Consider the following 17,857-nt stretch of genomic DNA (forward strand, 5'->3'; position numbering starts at 1 on the left):
CCCCCGGACCGCCTCTTTGCTCTATAAATACCCCCAAAATACCAGAACCCTAGGGGAGTCGAGGAAATATTCATCCAGCCGCCGCAGAGTCCAGAACCACCAGATCCAATCTAGACACCATCTCGGATGGGGTTCACCACCTCCATTGGTGCCTCTCCGATGATGCATGAGTAGTTCTTTGTAGACCTTCGGGTCCGTAGTTAGTAGCTAGATGGCTTTCTCTCTCTAGCTAAATTCTCAATACAATGGTCTCTTGGAGATCCATATGATGTAACACTTTTTGCGGTGTGTTTGTTGGGATCTGATGAACTTTGAGTTTATGATCAATCATATCTTTTTATATCCATGAAAGTTATTTGAGTTTTTTTGATCTCTTATAGCCTCGTATTTCTTCTCCGATATTTGGATTTTGTTTGGCCAACTTGATCTATTTATCTTGCAATCGGAAGAGGTGCCCGGTAGTGGGTTCGATCTTACGGTGCTTGATCCCAGTGACAGAAAGGGAAACAACACGTATGTATCGTTGCTACTAAGGATAAAAAGCTGGGATCTATATCTACGCAATAGATAAACGGATCTTGTCTACATCATGTCATCATTCTTATTGCATTACTCCATTTTCCCATGAACTTAATACATTAGATGCATGCTGGATAGCGGTCGATGTGTGGAGTAATAGTAGTAGATGCAGGCAGGAGTAGGTCTACTAATCTTGGATGTGATGCCTATGTAATGATCATTGTGTGGATATCGTCATAATTATTTGAGGTTCTATCAATTGCCCAACAGTAATTTGTTTACCCACCATTTGCTATCTTTCTCGGGAGAAGCCACTAGTGAAACCTACGGCCCCGGGTCTTCTTCCTCATATATTTGCTTGCGATCTACTTTTCTTTTGCATTTTTATTCAGATCTATTAAACCAAAAGTACAAAAATACTTTGCTGCACTTTATTTTATTTGCGATCTATTATTTCAGTCTATTACAAATTTCTGGCATCGTTACCCGAAAGGGATTGACAACCCCTTTAACACGTCGGGTTGCGAGGTGTTGTTATTTGTGTGCAGGTGTTGTTTATGTTGTGTTGCTTGGTTCTCCTACTGGTTCGATAACCTTGGTTTCTTCACTGAGGGAAATACCTACCGTCGCTGTGCTGCATCATCCCTTCTTCTTTGGGGAAATACCGACGTAGTCCTAGAAGACATGAGCTTTTCTGGCGCTATAGTCAGAGAGCAATCAAAAGGAATTTCTGGCGCCATTGCCGGGGAGGATCTTCAACATAACCAGGTTCCTAATCACAAATCTCATCTCCTCGCAATTTAAATTTTTGCCATTTGCCTCTCGTTTTCCTCTCCCCCACTTCACAAAAATTTGCCGTTTTATTCGCCTCTCTTTTTCCGTTCGCCGTTTTCTCGTCAGATCTATCCTTTGCTTGCAATCATGAGTGATTTCGGTATGGCACCAACAGATGATGGCCTAACTCCTAAAATTGGATGTACGGGCAATCTGGATGCTAAAACTTTTATCTTGAGGCAAGGGAACGTTATGGAAAAAGAACGTATCCAAGAATTTTTCAACTGTGTTGGAACTTTAAGTCTTGATGATGCTCCTATACTTAAAACTACTAGATCTTATGCGGATGCTATTTCAACACTAGTTCTGAAGCTCGAAAGTAAATTTATTCGTACCCATCCTACTTTGCAAAGATTGTTTTTTGAGCTTCCCGAAATAAAGAATCCTAGAGCCAAAAAGTTGGCCACTCTCGTTCTTCTGAATGAGTTTGACTACATAATTCAGGACGCTAGGGAAATCTTTGACTTTTATGGTATGAATCATGAAAAACCCGTGATAGATGAAATTCTTTACAATAATCACTATGCACTAAGGCATTTTCTTGGGGATAATAAGATCTTTGATGAGAATCTTAAAAAGGAAGTCCCCGTTCTAGACATAATCCAACAAGTTTTTTATAATGTTAATCAACACTACTCTTGCATTGTTGCGGGAAATCAAAGGGGTTATGATGAAAACCAACTAAGGATTGCTAAAGTTTCCATGGATAATATGTTTTATGTTGTGTTTACAAAACCCCATGATGAAAACACCTCTAAGAAAACTAAGAAGAAGAAGGATGGCAAAACTTAGATCCTTGCCTTATGCCTAGCTAAGGGCGTAAAACTATAGCGCTTGTTGGGAGGCAACCCAATGAATAAATTTTATTTTTGCTTTTTGCTTTATGTTCTTGGGTGTTAGAAAAATTATGCTACTGTTATGATTGTGTTGTTTGTGTTTTAATTAGCGTTTGTGCCAAGTAGAACCGATAGGATCTTCTTGGGTGATAGTTGTTTGATCTTGTTGAAAAAGACAGAAACTTTGCGCTCACAAAAATAATTCTGATTTTTTATCAGAAAGTGATTTTGCCCTGATTCTTTTTGCAGAAGATTAATATACAAATTTCTCAGGTCGTCCTATATTTTCAGAATTTTTGGAGTTCCAGAAGTATTCGAACAAATTAGATTCCTACACACTGTTTTGTTTTGACAGATTCTGTTTTCTTTGTGTTGTATGCTTATTTTGATGGCTCTATGGTTTTCTTTGATGAGTTTTTGCCATAGAAAAGTTGGAATACAGTAGATATAATACAAAAACAAAATAAGAATTGGCTTGATACAGAACTTATAGTAGTGATTTATTTTTCTTACACTAACGGATCTCACGAAGGTTTTGTTGAGTTTTGTGTGATTCAAGTTTTCAAGTTTTGGGTTATCTTACGATGGATGAAAGAAGGATAGAAGAGCCTAAGCTTGGGGATGCCCCGGCATCCCAAGCTATTATCCAAGAATGATCAACCAACTAAGCTTGGGGATGCCCCCGAGTGGCATCCCCTCTTTCTTCTAACAACTATCGGTATTTTACTCGAGGCTATATTTTTATTCGTCACATGATATGTGTTTTGCTTGGAGCGTCTTGTATGATATGTGTCTTTGCTTGTTTTATTTTGTGTTTCAAGTCATCAATCCTTGCTGGACACACCTATTTGATAGAGCCAAAATTATATCATGACTTGTTAGATTTGCTCTCTATGCTTCACTTAAAACTTTTATGAGCTAGGACTTGCTCTAGTGCTTCACTTATATCTTTTTGAGCACGGTGTGCTTAGTATTTTTGAAGAAATGCTCTCTTGATTCACTTAGATTTATTTGAGAGTTAGTAAAAAATTTAAGAAATTCTCTCTTGCTTCACTTAAATTATTTTGAGAGAAAGAAAATTTGTTATGCTCATGATCTTCACTTATATTTGTTTGAGCTTATGAAAAGCAACACATGAAAATTAGTCCCAAAGTGATAGATATCCAAGAAGGATAAAGAAAAAAATGCCATGAAGATCATTGGACAAAATAAACTTGATTCTTAGTAATAGTTTTGAGATACGATGATGTGATATGTGAGTTATGTTGATGAGTAATTGTGCTCTAGTAAGAATATTGGTGTTAAGGTTTGTGATTCCCTATGCATGCACGAAAGTCAATAATCATGCAATGAAATTATATCCTACTTGTGGTGCATTATTCAGTGTTAATTATGCTTAGTGCTTGCTTATGAGATTATCCGTTTCTTGGTTGGTCGCTTCCCAATCTTTTGCTAGCCTTCACTTTGCACCAAGTATGATCTCTACTTGTGCATCCAAAATCCTTTAAACCAGTTTTGCCACATGAGTCCACTATATCTACCTATATGCGGTATTCTTTTGCCATTCTAAGAAAATTTGCATGTGCCATCTCTAATTTTCAAAATAAACTTCTCTTTTGTGTGTTTGTTTCGCTCGCGGGACGGTAACGGGTGGCTAATATTTTCCATGCTGGATGTGCTATTCTCACGATGAGTGTTTATTCACTTGTCATTGCACGAGAGTAAGGCAAAGGTTTTAGGGATGCCCAGTCCCAAAATGCAAAAATGAATTTACTTTATGTTGTCAAATAATAAATTCCTTGGAAAGTGTTGGTATGGAGGGCAACCGTGGATACGGCTAGGCATGGAAAGTGAAAGAATGGTGGAAAAAGGAATAAACTTTATTTTCTGTTTGGGAACCGCCTATGGCATATCTAGCACGGAAAGTGTTCGGAACTCTGAGTCGTTTTCGTTGGTGGGATGGATAGACCTCCCAAAATGTTTTTATCTCTAATTTTTTTGCTTTGAGCTCTGGCACCTCTACAAATCCCTACTTCCCTCTGCGAAGGGCCTTTCTTTTACTTTATGCAATTTTTATTTTTGAATTTGAGTCTCCATCTTCTCTTACAAAGCACCAACTAAGAGGCAATATGATCGTACTTAAGTATTGGGTATAGCTAATATTCGAGTGTGTTTCATGAATGGATCAATGTTTGAGCATGATGGGCTAGGGATAACTTATTTTAGCATTGATATTTTGAAAGACATGGTTGCTTGTTAATATGCTTGAGTATCTAAATTATTATGTCAAAACTAGACTATTGCTTTGAATCACATAAAAGTCCAAATGTCCATGCTATAAGAAAAAGAATATGATATGACATGATAAACAGCACTCCACATAAAAAATTCTGTTTTTATCACTTACCTACTCGAGGACAAGCAGGAGTTAAGCTTGGGGATGCTGATACGTCTCCAACGTATCTATAATTTTTTATTGTTCCATTTGTTTTATTATCAATCTTGGATGTTTTATAATCATTTTATAGTCATTTTATATCATTTTTTGGTACTAACCTATTGATATAGTGCCAAGTGCCAGTTGCTGTTTTTTCCATGTTTTTTACATCGCAGGAAATCAATATCAGACGGAGTCCAAATGCCACGAAACTTCATAGAGAATTTTTATGGACCGAAAGGAAGATATTGGGCCCTAGTTGCACCTGGGGGAGACACGAGGAGGGGACAACCCACCAGGGCGCGCCAGGAGGCCCAGGCGCGCCCTGGTGGGTTATGCCCACCTCGGGTGCCCCCGGGCCGCCTCCTTGCTCTATAAATACCCCAAAAATACCAGAACCCTAGGGGAGTCGAGGAAATATTCATCCAGCCATCGCAAAGTCCAGAACCACCAGATCCAATCTAGACACCATCTCGAATGGGGTTCACCACCTCCATTGGTGCCTCTCCAATGATGCGTGAGTAGTTCTTTGTAGACCTTCGGGTCCGTAGTTAGTAGCTAGATGGCTTTCTCTCTCTCGCTGAATTCTCAATACAATGGTCTCTCGGAGATCCATATGATGTAACTCTTTTTGCGGTGTGTTTGTTGGGATCTGATGAACTTTGAGTTTATGATCAGTCATATCTTTTTATATCCATGAAAGTTATTTGAGTTTCTTTGATCTCTTATAGCCTCGTATTTCTTCTCCGATATTTGGGTTTTGTTTGGCCAACTTGATCTATTTATCTTGCAATGGGAAGAGGTGCCCGGTAGTGGGTTCGATCTTACGGTGCTTGATCCCAGTGACAGAAAGGGAAACAACACGTATGTATCATTGCTACTAAGGATAAAAAGATGGGATCTATATCTACGCAATAGATAAACGGATCTTGTCTACATCATGTCATCGTTCTTATTGCATTACTCCGTTTTTTCATGAACTTAATACACTAGATGCATGCTGGATAGCGGTCGATGTGTGGAGTAATAGTAGTAGATGCAGGCAGGAGTCGGTCTACTAATGTTGGACGTGATGCCTATGTAATGATCATTGCCTGGATATCGTCATAATTATTTGAGGTTCTATCAATTGCCCAACAGTAATTTTTTTACCCACCGTTTGCTATCTTTCTCGAGAGAAGCCACTAGCGAAACCTACGGTCCCCGGGTCTTCTTCCTCATATATTTGCTTGCGATCTATTTTTCCTTTGCATTTTTATTCAGATCTATTAAACCAAAAATAAAAAAATACTTTTCTGCACTTTATTTTATTTGTGATCTATTATTTCAATCTATTACAAATTTCTGGCATCGTTACCCGAAAGGGATTGACAACCCCTTTAACACATCGGGTTGTGAGGTGTTGTTATTTGTTTGCAGGTGCTGTTTACATTGTGTTGCTTGGTTCTCCTACTGGTTCGATAACCTTGGTTTCTTCACTGAGGGAAATACCTACCGTCGCTGTGCTGCATCATCCCTTCCTCTTTGGGGAAATACCGACATAGTCCTAGCAGACAGGAGCTTTTCTGGCGCTATAGTCAGAGAGTAATCACTTACTAGCAACATCTTACTTTGATTCGGCGGTATTGTTGGATGAAGCGGCCCGGACCGACATTACATGACCGCGTTCATGAGACTGGTTCTACCGACGTGCTTCGCACATAGGTGGCTAGCGGGTGTCTTTTTCTCCAACTTTAGTTGAATCGAGTTTGACTACGCCCGGTCCTTGTTGAAGGTGAAAACAGCACACTTGACGAAAAATCATTGTGGTTTCGATGCGTAGGTAAGAACGGTTCTTGCTAGAAGCCCGTAGCAGCCACGTAAAACTTGCACCAACAAAGTAGAGGACGTCTAACTTGTTTTTGCAGGGCATGTTGTGATGTGATATGGTCAAGACGTGATGATATATAAATTGTTGTATGAGATGATCATGTTTTGTAACAGTTATCGGCAACTGGCAGGAGCCATATGGTTGTTGCTTTATTGTATGAAATGCAATCGCCATGTAATTGCTTTACTTTATCACTAAGCGGTAGCGATAGTCGTAGAAGCAATAGTTGGCGAGACGACAACGATGCTACGGTGGAGATCAAGGTGTCAAGCCGGTGACGATGGTGATCATGACAGTGCTTGGGAGATGGAGATCAAAGGCACAAGAATTGATGATGGCCATATCATATCACTTATTTTGATTGCATGTGATGTTTATCCTTTATGCATCTTATTTTGCTTAGTACGACGGTAGCATTATAAGATGATCCCTTACTAAATTTGAAGGTACAAGTGTTCTCCCTGAGTATGCATCGTTGCTACAGTTCATCATGCCGAGACACCACGTGATGATCGGGTGTGATAATCTCTACGTTCACATACAATGGGTGCAAGCCAGTTTTGCACACGCAAAATACTCGGGTTAAACTTGACGAGCCTAGCATATGCAGATATGGCCTCAGAACACTGAGACCGAAAGGTCGAACGTGAATCATATAGTAGATATGATAAGCATAGTGATGTTCACCATTGAAAACTACTCCATCTCACGTTTAGTTGGTATGGATCACATGATCATTTAGATGACTAGAGGGATGTCTATCTAAGTGGGAGTTCTTAATTAATATGATTAATTGAACTTTAATTTATCATGAACTTAGTCCTGATAGTTTTTGCATATCTATGTTGTAGATCAATAGCTCGCATATAGCTCCCCTGTTTTATTTTTTATATGTTCCTAGAGAAAAATAAGTTGAAAGATGATAGTAGCAATGATGCAGACTGGGTCCGTGATTTGAGGATTATCCTCATTGCTGCACAGAAGAATTATGTCCTTGATGCACCGCTAGGTGACGAACCTATTGCAAGAGCAGATGCAGACGTTATGAACGCTTGGCAAGCTCGGTATGATGACTACTTGATAGTTTAGTGCGCCATGCTTTACGGCTTAGAACCGGGACTTCAAAAATGTTTTGAACACCAAGGAGCATATAAGATGTTCCAAGAGCTGAAATTGGTATTTTAGACTCATGCCCGAGTCGAGAGGTATGAGACCTCTGACAAGTATTTTGTCTACAAGATGGAGGAGAATAGCTCAACCAGTGAGCATGTGCTCAGAATGTCTGAGTACTACAATTGCTTGAATCAAGTGGGAGTTAATCTTCCAGATAAGATAGTGATTGACAGAGTTCTCTAGTCACTATCACCAAGTTACTAGAACTTCGTGATGAACTATAATATCCAAGGGATGAAGAAAATGATTCCCCGAGCTCTTCGCGATGCTGAAATTGGCGAAGGTAGAAATCAAGAAAAGCGTCAAATGTTGATGGTTGACAAGACCACTAGTTTCAAGTAAAAGGGCAAGGAAAAGAAAGGGAACTTCAAGAAGAATGGCAAGCAAGTTTCCACTCCCATGAAGAAGCCCAAAGCTAGACCCAAGCCTAAAACTGAGTGCTTCTACTGCAAAGGAAATGGTCACTGGAAGCGGAACTGCCCCAAATACTTGGCGGATAAGAAGGATGGCAAAGAGAACAAAAGTATATACATATTATTGATGTGTACTTTACTAGTGTTCATAGTAGCCCCTGGGTATTTGATACTGGTTCAGTTGTTATGATTAGTAACTTGAAATAGGAGTTACAAAATGAACAGAGACTAGTTGAGGGCGAGGTGACGATGTGTGTTGGAAGTGATTCCAAAGGTTGATAAGATCACCATTGCACACTCCCTTTACCATCGGGATTAGTGTTGAACCTAAAATAAATGTTATTTGGTGTTTGCGTTGAGCATAACATGATTGGATCATGTTTATTGCAATACGGTTATTCATTTAAGTCAACGAATAATTGTTATTCTGTTTACATGAATAAAACCTTCTGTGGTCATACACCCAAGATGAATGGTTTATTGAATCTCGATCGTAGTGATACACATATTCATAATATTGATGCCAAAAGATGCAAAGTTGATAATGATAGTGCAACATATTAGTGGCACTGCCGTTTAGGTCATATTGGTGTAAAGCGCATGAAGTAACTCCATGCGGATGGACTTTTGGAATCACTTGATTATGAATCATTTGATGCTTGCGAACCATGCCTCATGGGCAAGATGACTAAGACTCCGTTCTCTGGAACAATGGAGCGAACCACTGACTTATTGGAAATAATACATACCGATGTATGCGATCCAATGAGTGTTGAGGCTCGCGGCGGGTATCATTATTTTCTGACCTTCACAGATGATTTGAGCAGATATGGGTATATCTACTTAATGAAACACAAGTCTGAAACATTTGAAAAGGTTCAAAGAATTTCAGAGTGAAGTGGAGAATCATCGTAACAAGAAAATAAAGTTTCTACGATCTGATCGCGGAGGCGAATATTTGAGTTACGAGTTTGGCCTTCATTTAAAACAATGTGGAATAGTTTCACAACTCACGCCACCTGGAACACCACAGCGTAATGGTGTGTCTGAACGTCGTAACCGTACTTTATTGGATATGGTGCGATCTATGATGTCTCTTACCGATTTACCACTATCGTTTTGGGGTTATGCATTAGAGACAGTTACATTCACGTTAAATAGGGCACCATCTAAATCCGTTGAGACGGCACTGTATGAACTGTAGTTTAGCAAGAAACCTAAGCTGGCGTTTCTTAAAGTTTGGGGTTGTGATGCTTATGTGAAAAAGCTTCAGCTTGATAAGTTCGAACCCAAATCGAAGAAATGCGTCTTCATAGGATACCCAAAATAAATTGTTGGGTACACCTTCTATCACAGATCCGAAGGCAAGATATTTGTTGCTAAGAATGGATCCTTTCTAGAGAAGGAGTTTCTCTCGAAAGAAGTGAGTGGTAGGAAAGTAGAACTTGATGAGGTAATTGTACCTTCTCCCGAATTGGAAAGTAGTCCATCACAGAAATTAGTTACAGTGATTCATACACCAATAAGTGAGGAAGCTAATGATGATGATCATGAAACTTCAGATCAATTTACTACCGAACCTCGTAGGTCAATCAGAGTACGGTCCGCACAGAGTGGTATGGAAATCCTATTCTGGAAGTCATATTACTAGACCATGACGAACCTACGAACTATGAGGAAGCGATGATGAGCCCAGATTCCGCAAAATGGCTTGAGGCCATAAAATCTGAGATGGGATCCATGTATGAGAACAAAGTATGGACTTTGATTGACTTGTCCGATGATCGGCGAGCCATTGAGAATAAATGGATCTTCAAGAGGAAGACAGACGCTGATAGTAGTGTTACTATCTACAAAGCTTGAATTGTCGCAAAAAGGTTTTCGACAAGTTCAAGGTGTTGACTACGATAAGATTTTCGCACTCGTAGCGATGTTTAAGTCTGTCTGAATCATGTTAGCAATTGCCACATTTTATGAAATCTGGCAAATGGATGTCAAAACTACATTCCTTAATCAAATTCTTAAAGAAAAGTTGTATATGATGCAACAAGAAGGTTTTGTCAATCCTAAAGGTGCTAACAAAGTGTGCAAGCTCCAGCAATCCATCTATGGACTGGTGCAAGCATCTCGGAGTTGGAATATACACTTTGATAAGATGATCAAAGCATATGGTTTATACAGACTTTTGGTGAAGCCTGTATTTGTAAGAAAGTGAGTGGGAGCACTACAGCCTTTTTGATAAGTATATGTGAATGACATACTGTTGATCAGAAATGATGTAGAATTTTCTGGAAAGCATAAAGGAGTGTTTGAAAGGAGTTTTTCAAAGAAAGACCTTGGTGAAGCTGCTTACATATTGAGCATCAAGATCTATAGATATAGATCAAGACGCTTGATAAGTTTTTTCAATGAGTACATAACTTGAAAAGTTTTTGAAGTAGTTCAAAATGGAACAGTCAAAGAAGGAGTTCTTGCCTGTGTTGCAAGGTATGAAGTTGAGTGAAGACTCAAAACCCGACCACGGCAGAAAATAGAAAGAGAATGAAAAGTCCTTCCCTATGCCTCAGTCATAGGTTCTATAAAATATGCTATGCTGTGTACCAGACCTATTGTGTACCTCACCTTGAGTTTGGCAAGAGGGTACAATAGTGATCCAGGAGTGGATCACTGGACAGTGGTCAAAATTATCCTTAGTGGAATAACGACATGTTTCTCGGTTATGGAGGTGACAAAAAGTTCGCCGTAAAGGGTTACGTCGATGCAAGCTTTGACACTGATCCGGATGACTTTAAGTCTCAATCTGGATACATATTGAAAGTGGGAGAAATTAGCTAGAGTAGCTCCGTGCAGAGCATTGTAGACATAGAAAATTGGCAAAATTCATACGGCTCTGAATGTGGCAGACCCGTTGACTAAACTTCTCTCACAAGCAAAACATGATCACACCTTAGTACTCTTTGGGTATTAATCACATAGCGATGTGAACTAGATTATTGACTCTAGTAAACCCTTTGGGTGTTAGTCACATGGAGATGTGAACTAATCACATAAAGATGTGAACTATTGGTGTTAAATCACATGACGATGTGAACTACATTATTGACTCTAGTGCAAGTGGGAGACTGAAGGAAATATGCCCTAGAGGCAATAATAAATTTGTTATTTATATTTCCTTATATCATGATAAATGTTTATTATTCATGCTAGAATTGTATTAACCAGAAACTTAGTACATGTGTAGATACATAGACAAAACTGAGTGTCCCTAGTATGCCTCAACTAGACTAGCTCGTTGATCAAAGATGGTTAAGTTTCCTAGCCATAGACATGTGTTGTCATTTGATGAACGAGATCACATCATTAGAGAATGATGTGATGGACAAGACCCATCCGTTAGCTTAGCATAATGATCGTTTAGTTTTACTGCTATTGCTTTCATCATGACTTATACATGTTCCTCTAACTATGAGATTATGCAACTCCCGAATACCGGAGGAACACCTTGTGTGCTATCAAACGTCACAACGTAACTGGGTGATTATAAAGATGCTCTACAGGTGTCTCCGATGGTGTTTGTTGAGTTGGCATAGATCGAGATTAGGATTTGTCACTCCGTGTATCGGAGAGGTATCTCTGGGCCCTCTCGGTAATGCACATCACTATGAGCCTTGCAAGCAATGTGACTAATGAGTTAGTTACATGATGATGCATTACAGAACGAGTAAATAGACTTTCCGGTAACGAGATTGAACTAGGTATGATGATACCGACGATCGAATCTCGGGCAAGTAACATACCGATGACAAAGGGGACAACGTATGTTGTTATGCGGTTTGACCGATAAAGATCTTCATAGAATATGTAGGAACCAATATGAGCATCCAGGTTCCGCTATTGGTTATTGACCAGAGATGTGTCTCTGTCATGTCTACATAGTTCTCGAACCCGTAGGGTCCGCACGCTTAACGTTCGATGACGATTTGTATTATGAGTTATGTGATTTGATGAATCGAAGTTTGTTCGGAGTCCCGGATGAGATCACGGACATGACGAGGAGTCTCGAAATGGTCGAGAGGTAAAGATTCATATATTGGAAGGTTATATTCGAACACCGGAATGGTTCGGGATGTTTCGGATGATTTTTGGAGTACTGGGGGTTACCGGAACCCCCCCCCCCCCCCCCCCCCGAGAAGTTATGGGCCTTAATGGGCCATAAGGGAGAAGAAGAGAGGATGACACACAGTGGCGCCCCCCAAGGGCAGTCCGAATTGGACTAGAGGGAGGGGGCGCAGCCCCCCTTCCTTCCCCTCTCCCTCTCCTTCCCTCCTTCTCCTAGTTGGAATAGGAAAGGGAGGGGGGCGAATCCTACTTGGACCGGGAGTCCAAGTAGGACTCCCCCCTTGGTGCGCCCCCTCTAGGGCCGGCCTCCTCTTCCCCCTCCTTTATATACGTGGGAGGGGGGCACCCCAAAGGCACACCAAGTCTTCTCTTAGCCGTGTGCGGTGCCCCCCTCCACAATTACACATCTAGGTCATATCGTCGTAGTGCTTAGGCGAAGCCCTGCGCCGGTAACTTCATCATCACCGTCGCCACGCCATCGTTCTAACGGAACTCTCCCTCGGCCTCAACTGGATCGAGGGACGTCATCGAGCTGAACGTGTGCTGAACGCGGAGGTGCCGTACGTTCGGTGCTTGGATCGGTTGGATCGCGAAGACGTTCGACTACATCAACCGCGTTACTAAACGCTTCCGCTTTCGGTCTACGAGGGTACGTGGACACACTCTCCCCGCTCGTTGCTATGCATCTCCGAGTTAGATCTTGCATGATCGTAGGTAAATTTTTTGAAATACTGCGTTCCCAGACAGATACACCAAATACTCGCGCTACTGCTAGGCTTTTCCCTAGTAGTGTAAGATCACTGTTTGGGCAAGACTGCTCAAATTACCTAATAATTTTCTTATTCCCGCTGCGATCAAGGGTTTGTGCCGCAAGATGGGAAAGATTCTGGAAGTCCATACTACTCTCCCGGCTGGGTTTGTAGGGGAGTTTGTAAGAGTAAGGGTGGAACTGAATGTGACAAAGAAGTTAATCCGCTTTGTTTCTATAACGAAGAATGAAGAAATTGAATACTGCCAAGTCCAATATGAAAAAATCCCTATGTTTTGTGGCAATTGTGGCATGATGGGCCACTGGTACTAGGAATGTGGCACTGGAGAACATGATGTGAGCAAGTTAGAATGGGGGGACTTCATGTTAGTGGATGGTGGCAGGGGACGTGGTCGTGGCCGCGGTGCTGGAAGAAATGCGGGGAGAGGACGAGGAGATGTTGGGCATTGGGAACCGCCTATTGGCTCCGGTTGAGGCTGTGGTCGGGGTGATACACCGTTTGCCACAGGCCCTGGAACCATGAACAGCTGGAGACATAATGCTTTGTACAACACTAAAGGAGTAGAAGAAGTGGAGGCAGAGCAAGGGAGCCAGAATGCAGGCAACAGTCAGGATGTCAGAAACTCAAATATTCTAGGTAAATGAGTGGCTAGCAGACGGCAAAGACCTCTGCTTCTTTGCCGTCTGCCAGCAGACAGCAAAGCACGCCATTAGCCACCTAACGGACGTAACCCTATCCCTCTGCCATCCAGGTCCTTTGTCATCTGCTTGCTTAGGATGGCTGACGGCAAAATTCTTTGCCCTCCGCTTTATTAAAGCAGACAGCAAAGCAACCCTTTGCCATAGGTCATTCAGCCGGACGTGGGGCCGTCTGCTGGCTAACGACAAAGGCCTTTGCCGTCCGCCAGGCATGCCTTTGCCATCAGCCATAGCAGACGACAAAGTGCCTGATTCCTATAGTGCTTCTTTGCTCCTGTGTCTGTCCCTACAGAGAAATGTCACAGGGTGTTCCTTGAAGTTCTTGTAGTTGTGCATTGCTGGGTCGTGTGTGCCTGTCCCTGTAAGTTTGTGCCACCTTGGTTTACGACTAGTCATGTCGGCCCGGGTTCTCTGTCATATGGATGCTAGCATCACAATCATATACGTGAGCCAAAAGACGCAAACGGTCCTGGCCAAGGTAAGGCTGCAGCCGTGGGAATACCGTGCGTGAGGCCGCCAAGTGATATGATGTGTCTTATGCTAGATCGGTGTGACTTAGGATCGGGGTCCCGACACAACGCCTCACATATATATGCGCGTCCGGGTGGAGAGACGTGGGTTGTACCCACGTCCGAGATAGCCCACGGTCCGACGTCTCAGATCGTGGCCCAATTGTCAGAAATTCTCCATTCCTAGCCGACAAAAATAAGCGCGTAGGTGTGAGCTCTGCTCGGCTCAATCCTGCAACCCGTGGCGCGGCGCGTCGTGACGAGGCGTGGCAGGTGGCGGAGGAGCGTGCGTGAACCATTTCTCTTCTCAAGCTCCTAGCATGTGGAAGAGAATCCTTTATAAGGAGGTCCAACTCCTTCTCCACTAGCGGGGTGGGACTAAACTTCCCATCACCCTTTGCCATGACACCTACATGGGCCTTTAGAGATTTTTTTTGAAATTGTTAGATGGGCCTAAATCCTACCCCATATTTCACCAAAATCTCTTGACATGCCTTTGCATAAGACTGATTAGTTTTATATTGGGTTTTAAAGTTTATGGGCTTTGACAGGAATTAGTGCTTCCCTACAAACTGGCCAAAACTAATAATGACAAACTTTGCCTCAATAATGTAAATGTGGTTTATTCTATTTCTTCACCTGGACTGATCCAATATATTATTCCACGAAGGAAGTATACTGAAAATCCTTGGTTTGGAATAAATTGTGTCCTATAACCTGGATAAAGAAGTAATAGCTCAATGCAAGATTGAAGGCAAAACACTAACACTACCGGTAAACGCAATAAACATAACATCAATTAAAAAAATGTGTTACTTGATGTCCGCTGGCTCTCATGAGCGCACCCAGTGTCTCTATGAATGCCAATTACTGGATAATTTAATTGACAGTTGCATGATATTTTTTCGGCCCATTCATTTTCTTCCTTTTCTATGTGTGTTCGTTTATATTTCCCCCTTTTTAATCATTTTTTATGTGTATGAATGAATGTTGTGTGTGTGTAAGTATACACGTACTTATTTTACAATATGGGAGTAAATTATGCTAGAAAATTACACTATTATATATATATATATATTACATTATTATATATTTAATCTTGCATTTGAAGAAAAATACAATTTCTGTACAAATTGTGTGCAAGTTTTTTCATCATTTTTTCATTTTATTTATCCTATAAGGATAATACCAATGCCACTAATTCGTTCATTCTTAGAAAACTTCAGAGTTACGAAAACTCCACTATTATATATGGTATGATAGGTTTCCTACCTAATTTTTGACGTTTAGGATGTCATACACTACCACATTCACCTAGGTATGGGACCGGTTGACAGGAATTGGCAACGGCCGGCGCTGGAAAAAAAATCAATTAGCATTATAGATAATTTCGAGTCCACATGATTACACAACACCTTATTTCTTTCTTGTTTTGAGCCGGTTTTTATCTTCCTTTATGTGAATTGTTGGATGCTGTGTGTGTAAGTGTATACATACAAGTACTGTACAATATGTGTGTAGATTATACTAGAAGGCAAAATTTTCATTATACTAGGCCCATGGCAAAAAATTGTACTAGAACCATGGCAAATTTTATTTTATTTTCCCACCAAAGAAAATATAGTGTTGGACAATGGAAAATTTAGTTGTTTGAACATGTCAATTATTTGTTTTTGGAACATGTACATTTTTTGTCGAACAAACCGTGGTAAATTCCATTATTTTTTACAAAAATTTTGAGACAAAAAATCCTTTTTACATCATGGCAAATTCATTTTTGAAATCAAGACATATTTACTTTTCATAAAAAAAATTTATTTCGCAATGTTTCTTTTGTCAGTATTTTTCTGCCATCATTTTTAGGCCATGGCAACTTAGGTTCTTTAATATTTGTAATTTTTTATATATGGCTTGGGTTGGCCGAGGGTGGAAGTTGGCAAATAGGTAAACGGTTGCTTTTCCTCTCGTGTAAGCGAAAATACAGCCAACCTTGCGAGTGAAGTCGAGATGCCACCATCGCAACCAACCTTGCGATGCGAGTGAATTTGAAATGCCACCATAGCTTGTCCTCCATTAATTCCCCACGGTGTGGCTATAACAGGTGCAGCCGCGTAGGTTAGGTAGCGCGTGCGTGCATGCCTCTTCCGTCCTCAGCGGTCGATGGCGGAGGAACAGCGAGAGAGGCGAGCACGGCGCAAGCTGCTGTTCGCCGTCCCCATCATTCCGATCGTCTTGTTCATCGTCGGGTCATGCGCGCTCTTCTTGTTCACGGCCGACCTCCCGCGCATCCGCATCGAGTACGCCTGCCTCGATGGCGCCCGTGACGCTCCAGCCACGAAGGAGCCGCCGGAGGCCGTGGCGGCGGCTGTTCCCAGCGAGGAGCAACGGGTGCGCCAGCTGAGCGACCGGCCGTACTCGCTGGGCCCGAACGTGTCCGACTACGACGCCCGCAGAGCGGCATGGCTGGCCGCGCACCCTCGGTTCCCGGCCTTTGTCGCGCCGGAGCGGCCTCGGGTGCTCATGGTCACCGGCTCGTCGCCGCGGCGGTGCACGGAGGCGGAGGGCGACCACGTGCTCCTGCGCGCGTTCAAGAACAAGGCGGACTACTGCCGCGTGCACGGGCTGGACATCTTCTACAGCAACGCGGTGCTGGACGGCGAGATGACGGGGTTCTGGACGAAGCTGCCGCTGCTGCGGGCGCTGATGGTGGCGCACCCGGAGACGGAGCTGCTCTGGTGGGTGGACTCGGACGCGGTGTTCACGGACATGCTGTTCGAGCCGCCGTGGGGCAGGTACGCGGGCCACAACCTGGTGCTCCACGGCTGGGACGACGAGGTGTACGGCGCCAGGAACTGGCTCGGCGCCAACACCGGTAGCCTCCTGCTCCGGAACTGCCGGTGGTCGCTGGACCTCCTGGACGCGTGGGCGCGCATGGGGCCGCGCGGCCCCGTGCGCGAACGGTACGGGAGGGTCTTCGCGGAGGCGCTGTCGAACCGGGCGGCCTGGGAGGCGGACGACCAGTCGGCGCTGGTGTACCTGCTGGCGACGGAGCGCGGCCGGTGGGGGGACAAGGTGTTCCTGGAGAGCTCCTACCACCTGCACGGGTTCTGGGAGGAGATCGTGGGCCGCTACGAGGAGATGCGGAGCAGGTGGCGGCCGGGGCTCGGCGACCACCGGTGGCCGCTGGTGACGCACTTCGTCGGGTGCAAGCCGTGCGGGGAGCCGGGCGCGACCTATGAGGCCGCGGCGTGCCGTGAGGGCATGGAGCGCGCGCTCAACTTCGCGGACGACCAGATACTCGGCCTCTACGGGTTCCAGCACGAGTCGCTCGGCACCACGGCCGTGCGGCGCGTCAGGAACGACACCGGACGGCCGCTGGACGCCGACGACGAGGAGATCGGCCGGCTCCTGCACCCAGAGTTCAGGGCCGCCGGCATCAACTAGATCCTTCGGTTGGTTTGGGTGTCAACGTGCAGACATCGGGACACGCAACACGTCCTGTTTTACACACTCTGAATATTTAGGTCAACTCGATCCGGATTGATGAGTTGAAATGAAAACGAAGAGAGGCATGACCATCCCACTCTCTTCCATCGGATGGAGATGAATGGCTGTGATTATTTAGAAACCAACGTCTATTGGTGGGAGGCCACGGTCAAGCAATGAGCAGACAACAAAA

The 17,857-nt window shown here is 43.2% G+C and overlaps 1 protein-coding gene across 1 annotated transcript; it reads left to right on the plus strand.

Moving 5' to 3' along the window:
• The first annotated feature begins 16,191 nt into the window (after nucleotides 1–16,191).
• On the plus strand, nucleotides 16,192–17,857 carry LOC109753317 (probable glycosyltransferase 4). Its single transcript, XM_020312221.4, has one exon. The coding sequence runs from the start codon at nucleotides 16,339–16,341 to the stop codon at nucleotides 17,620–17,622; it is 1,284 nt and encodes a 427-aa protein (XP_020167810.1). The 5' UTR covers nucleotides 16,192–16,338; the 3' UTR covers nucleotides 17,623–17,857.

Source organism: Aegilops tauschii, chromosome 7, assembly GCF_002575655.3.
Source record: "Aegilops tauschii subsp. strangulata cultivar AL8/78 chromosome 7, Aet v6.0, whole genome shotgun sequence".
In the NCBI taxonomy this organism is placed as follows: domain Eukaryota; kingdom Viridiplantae; phylum Streptophyta; class Magnoliopsida; order Poales; family Poaceae; genus Aegilops; species Aegilops tauschii.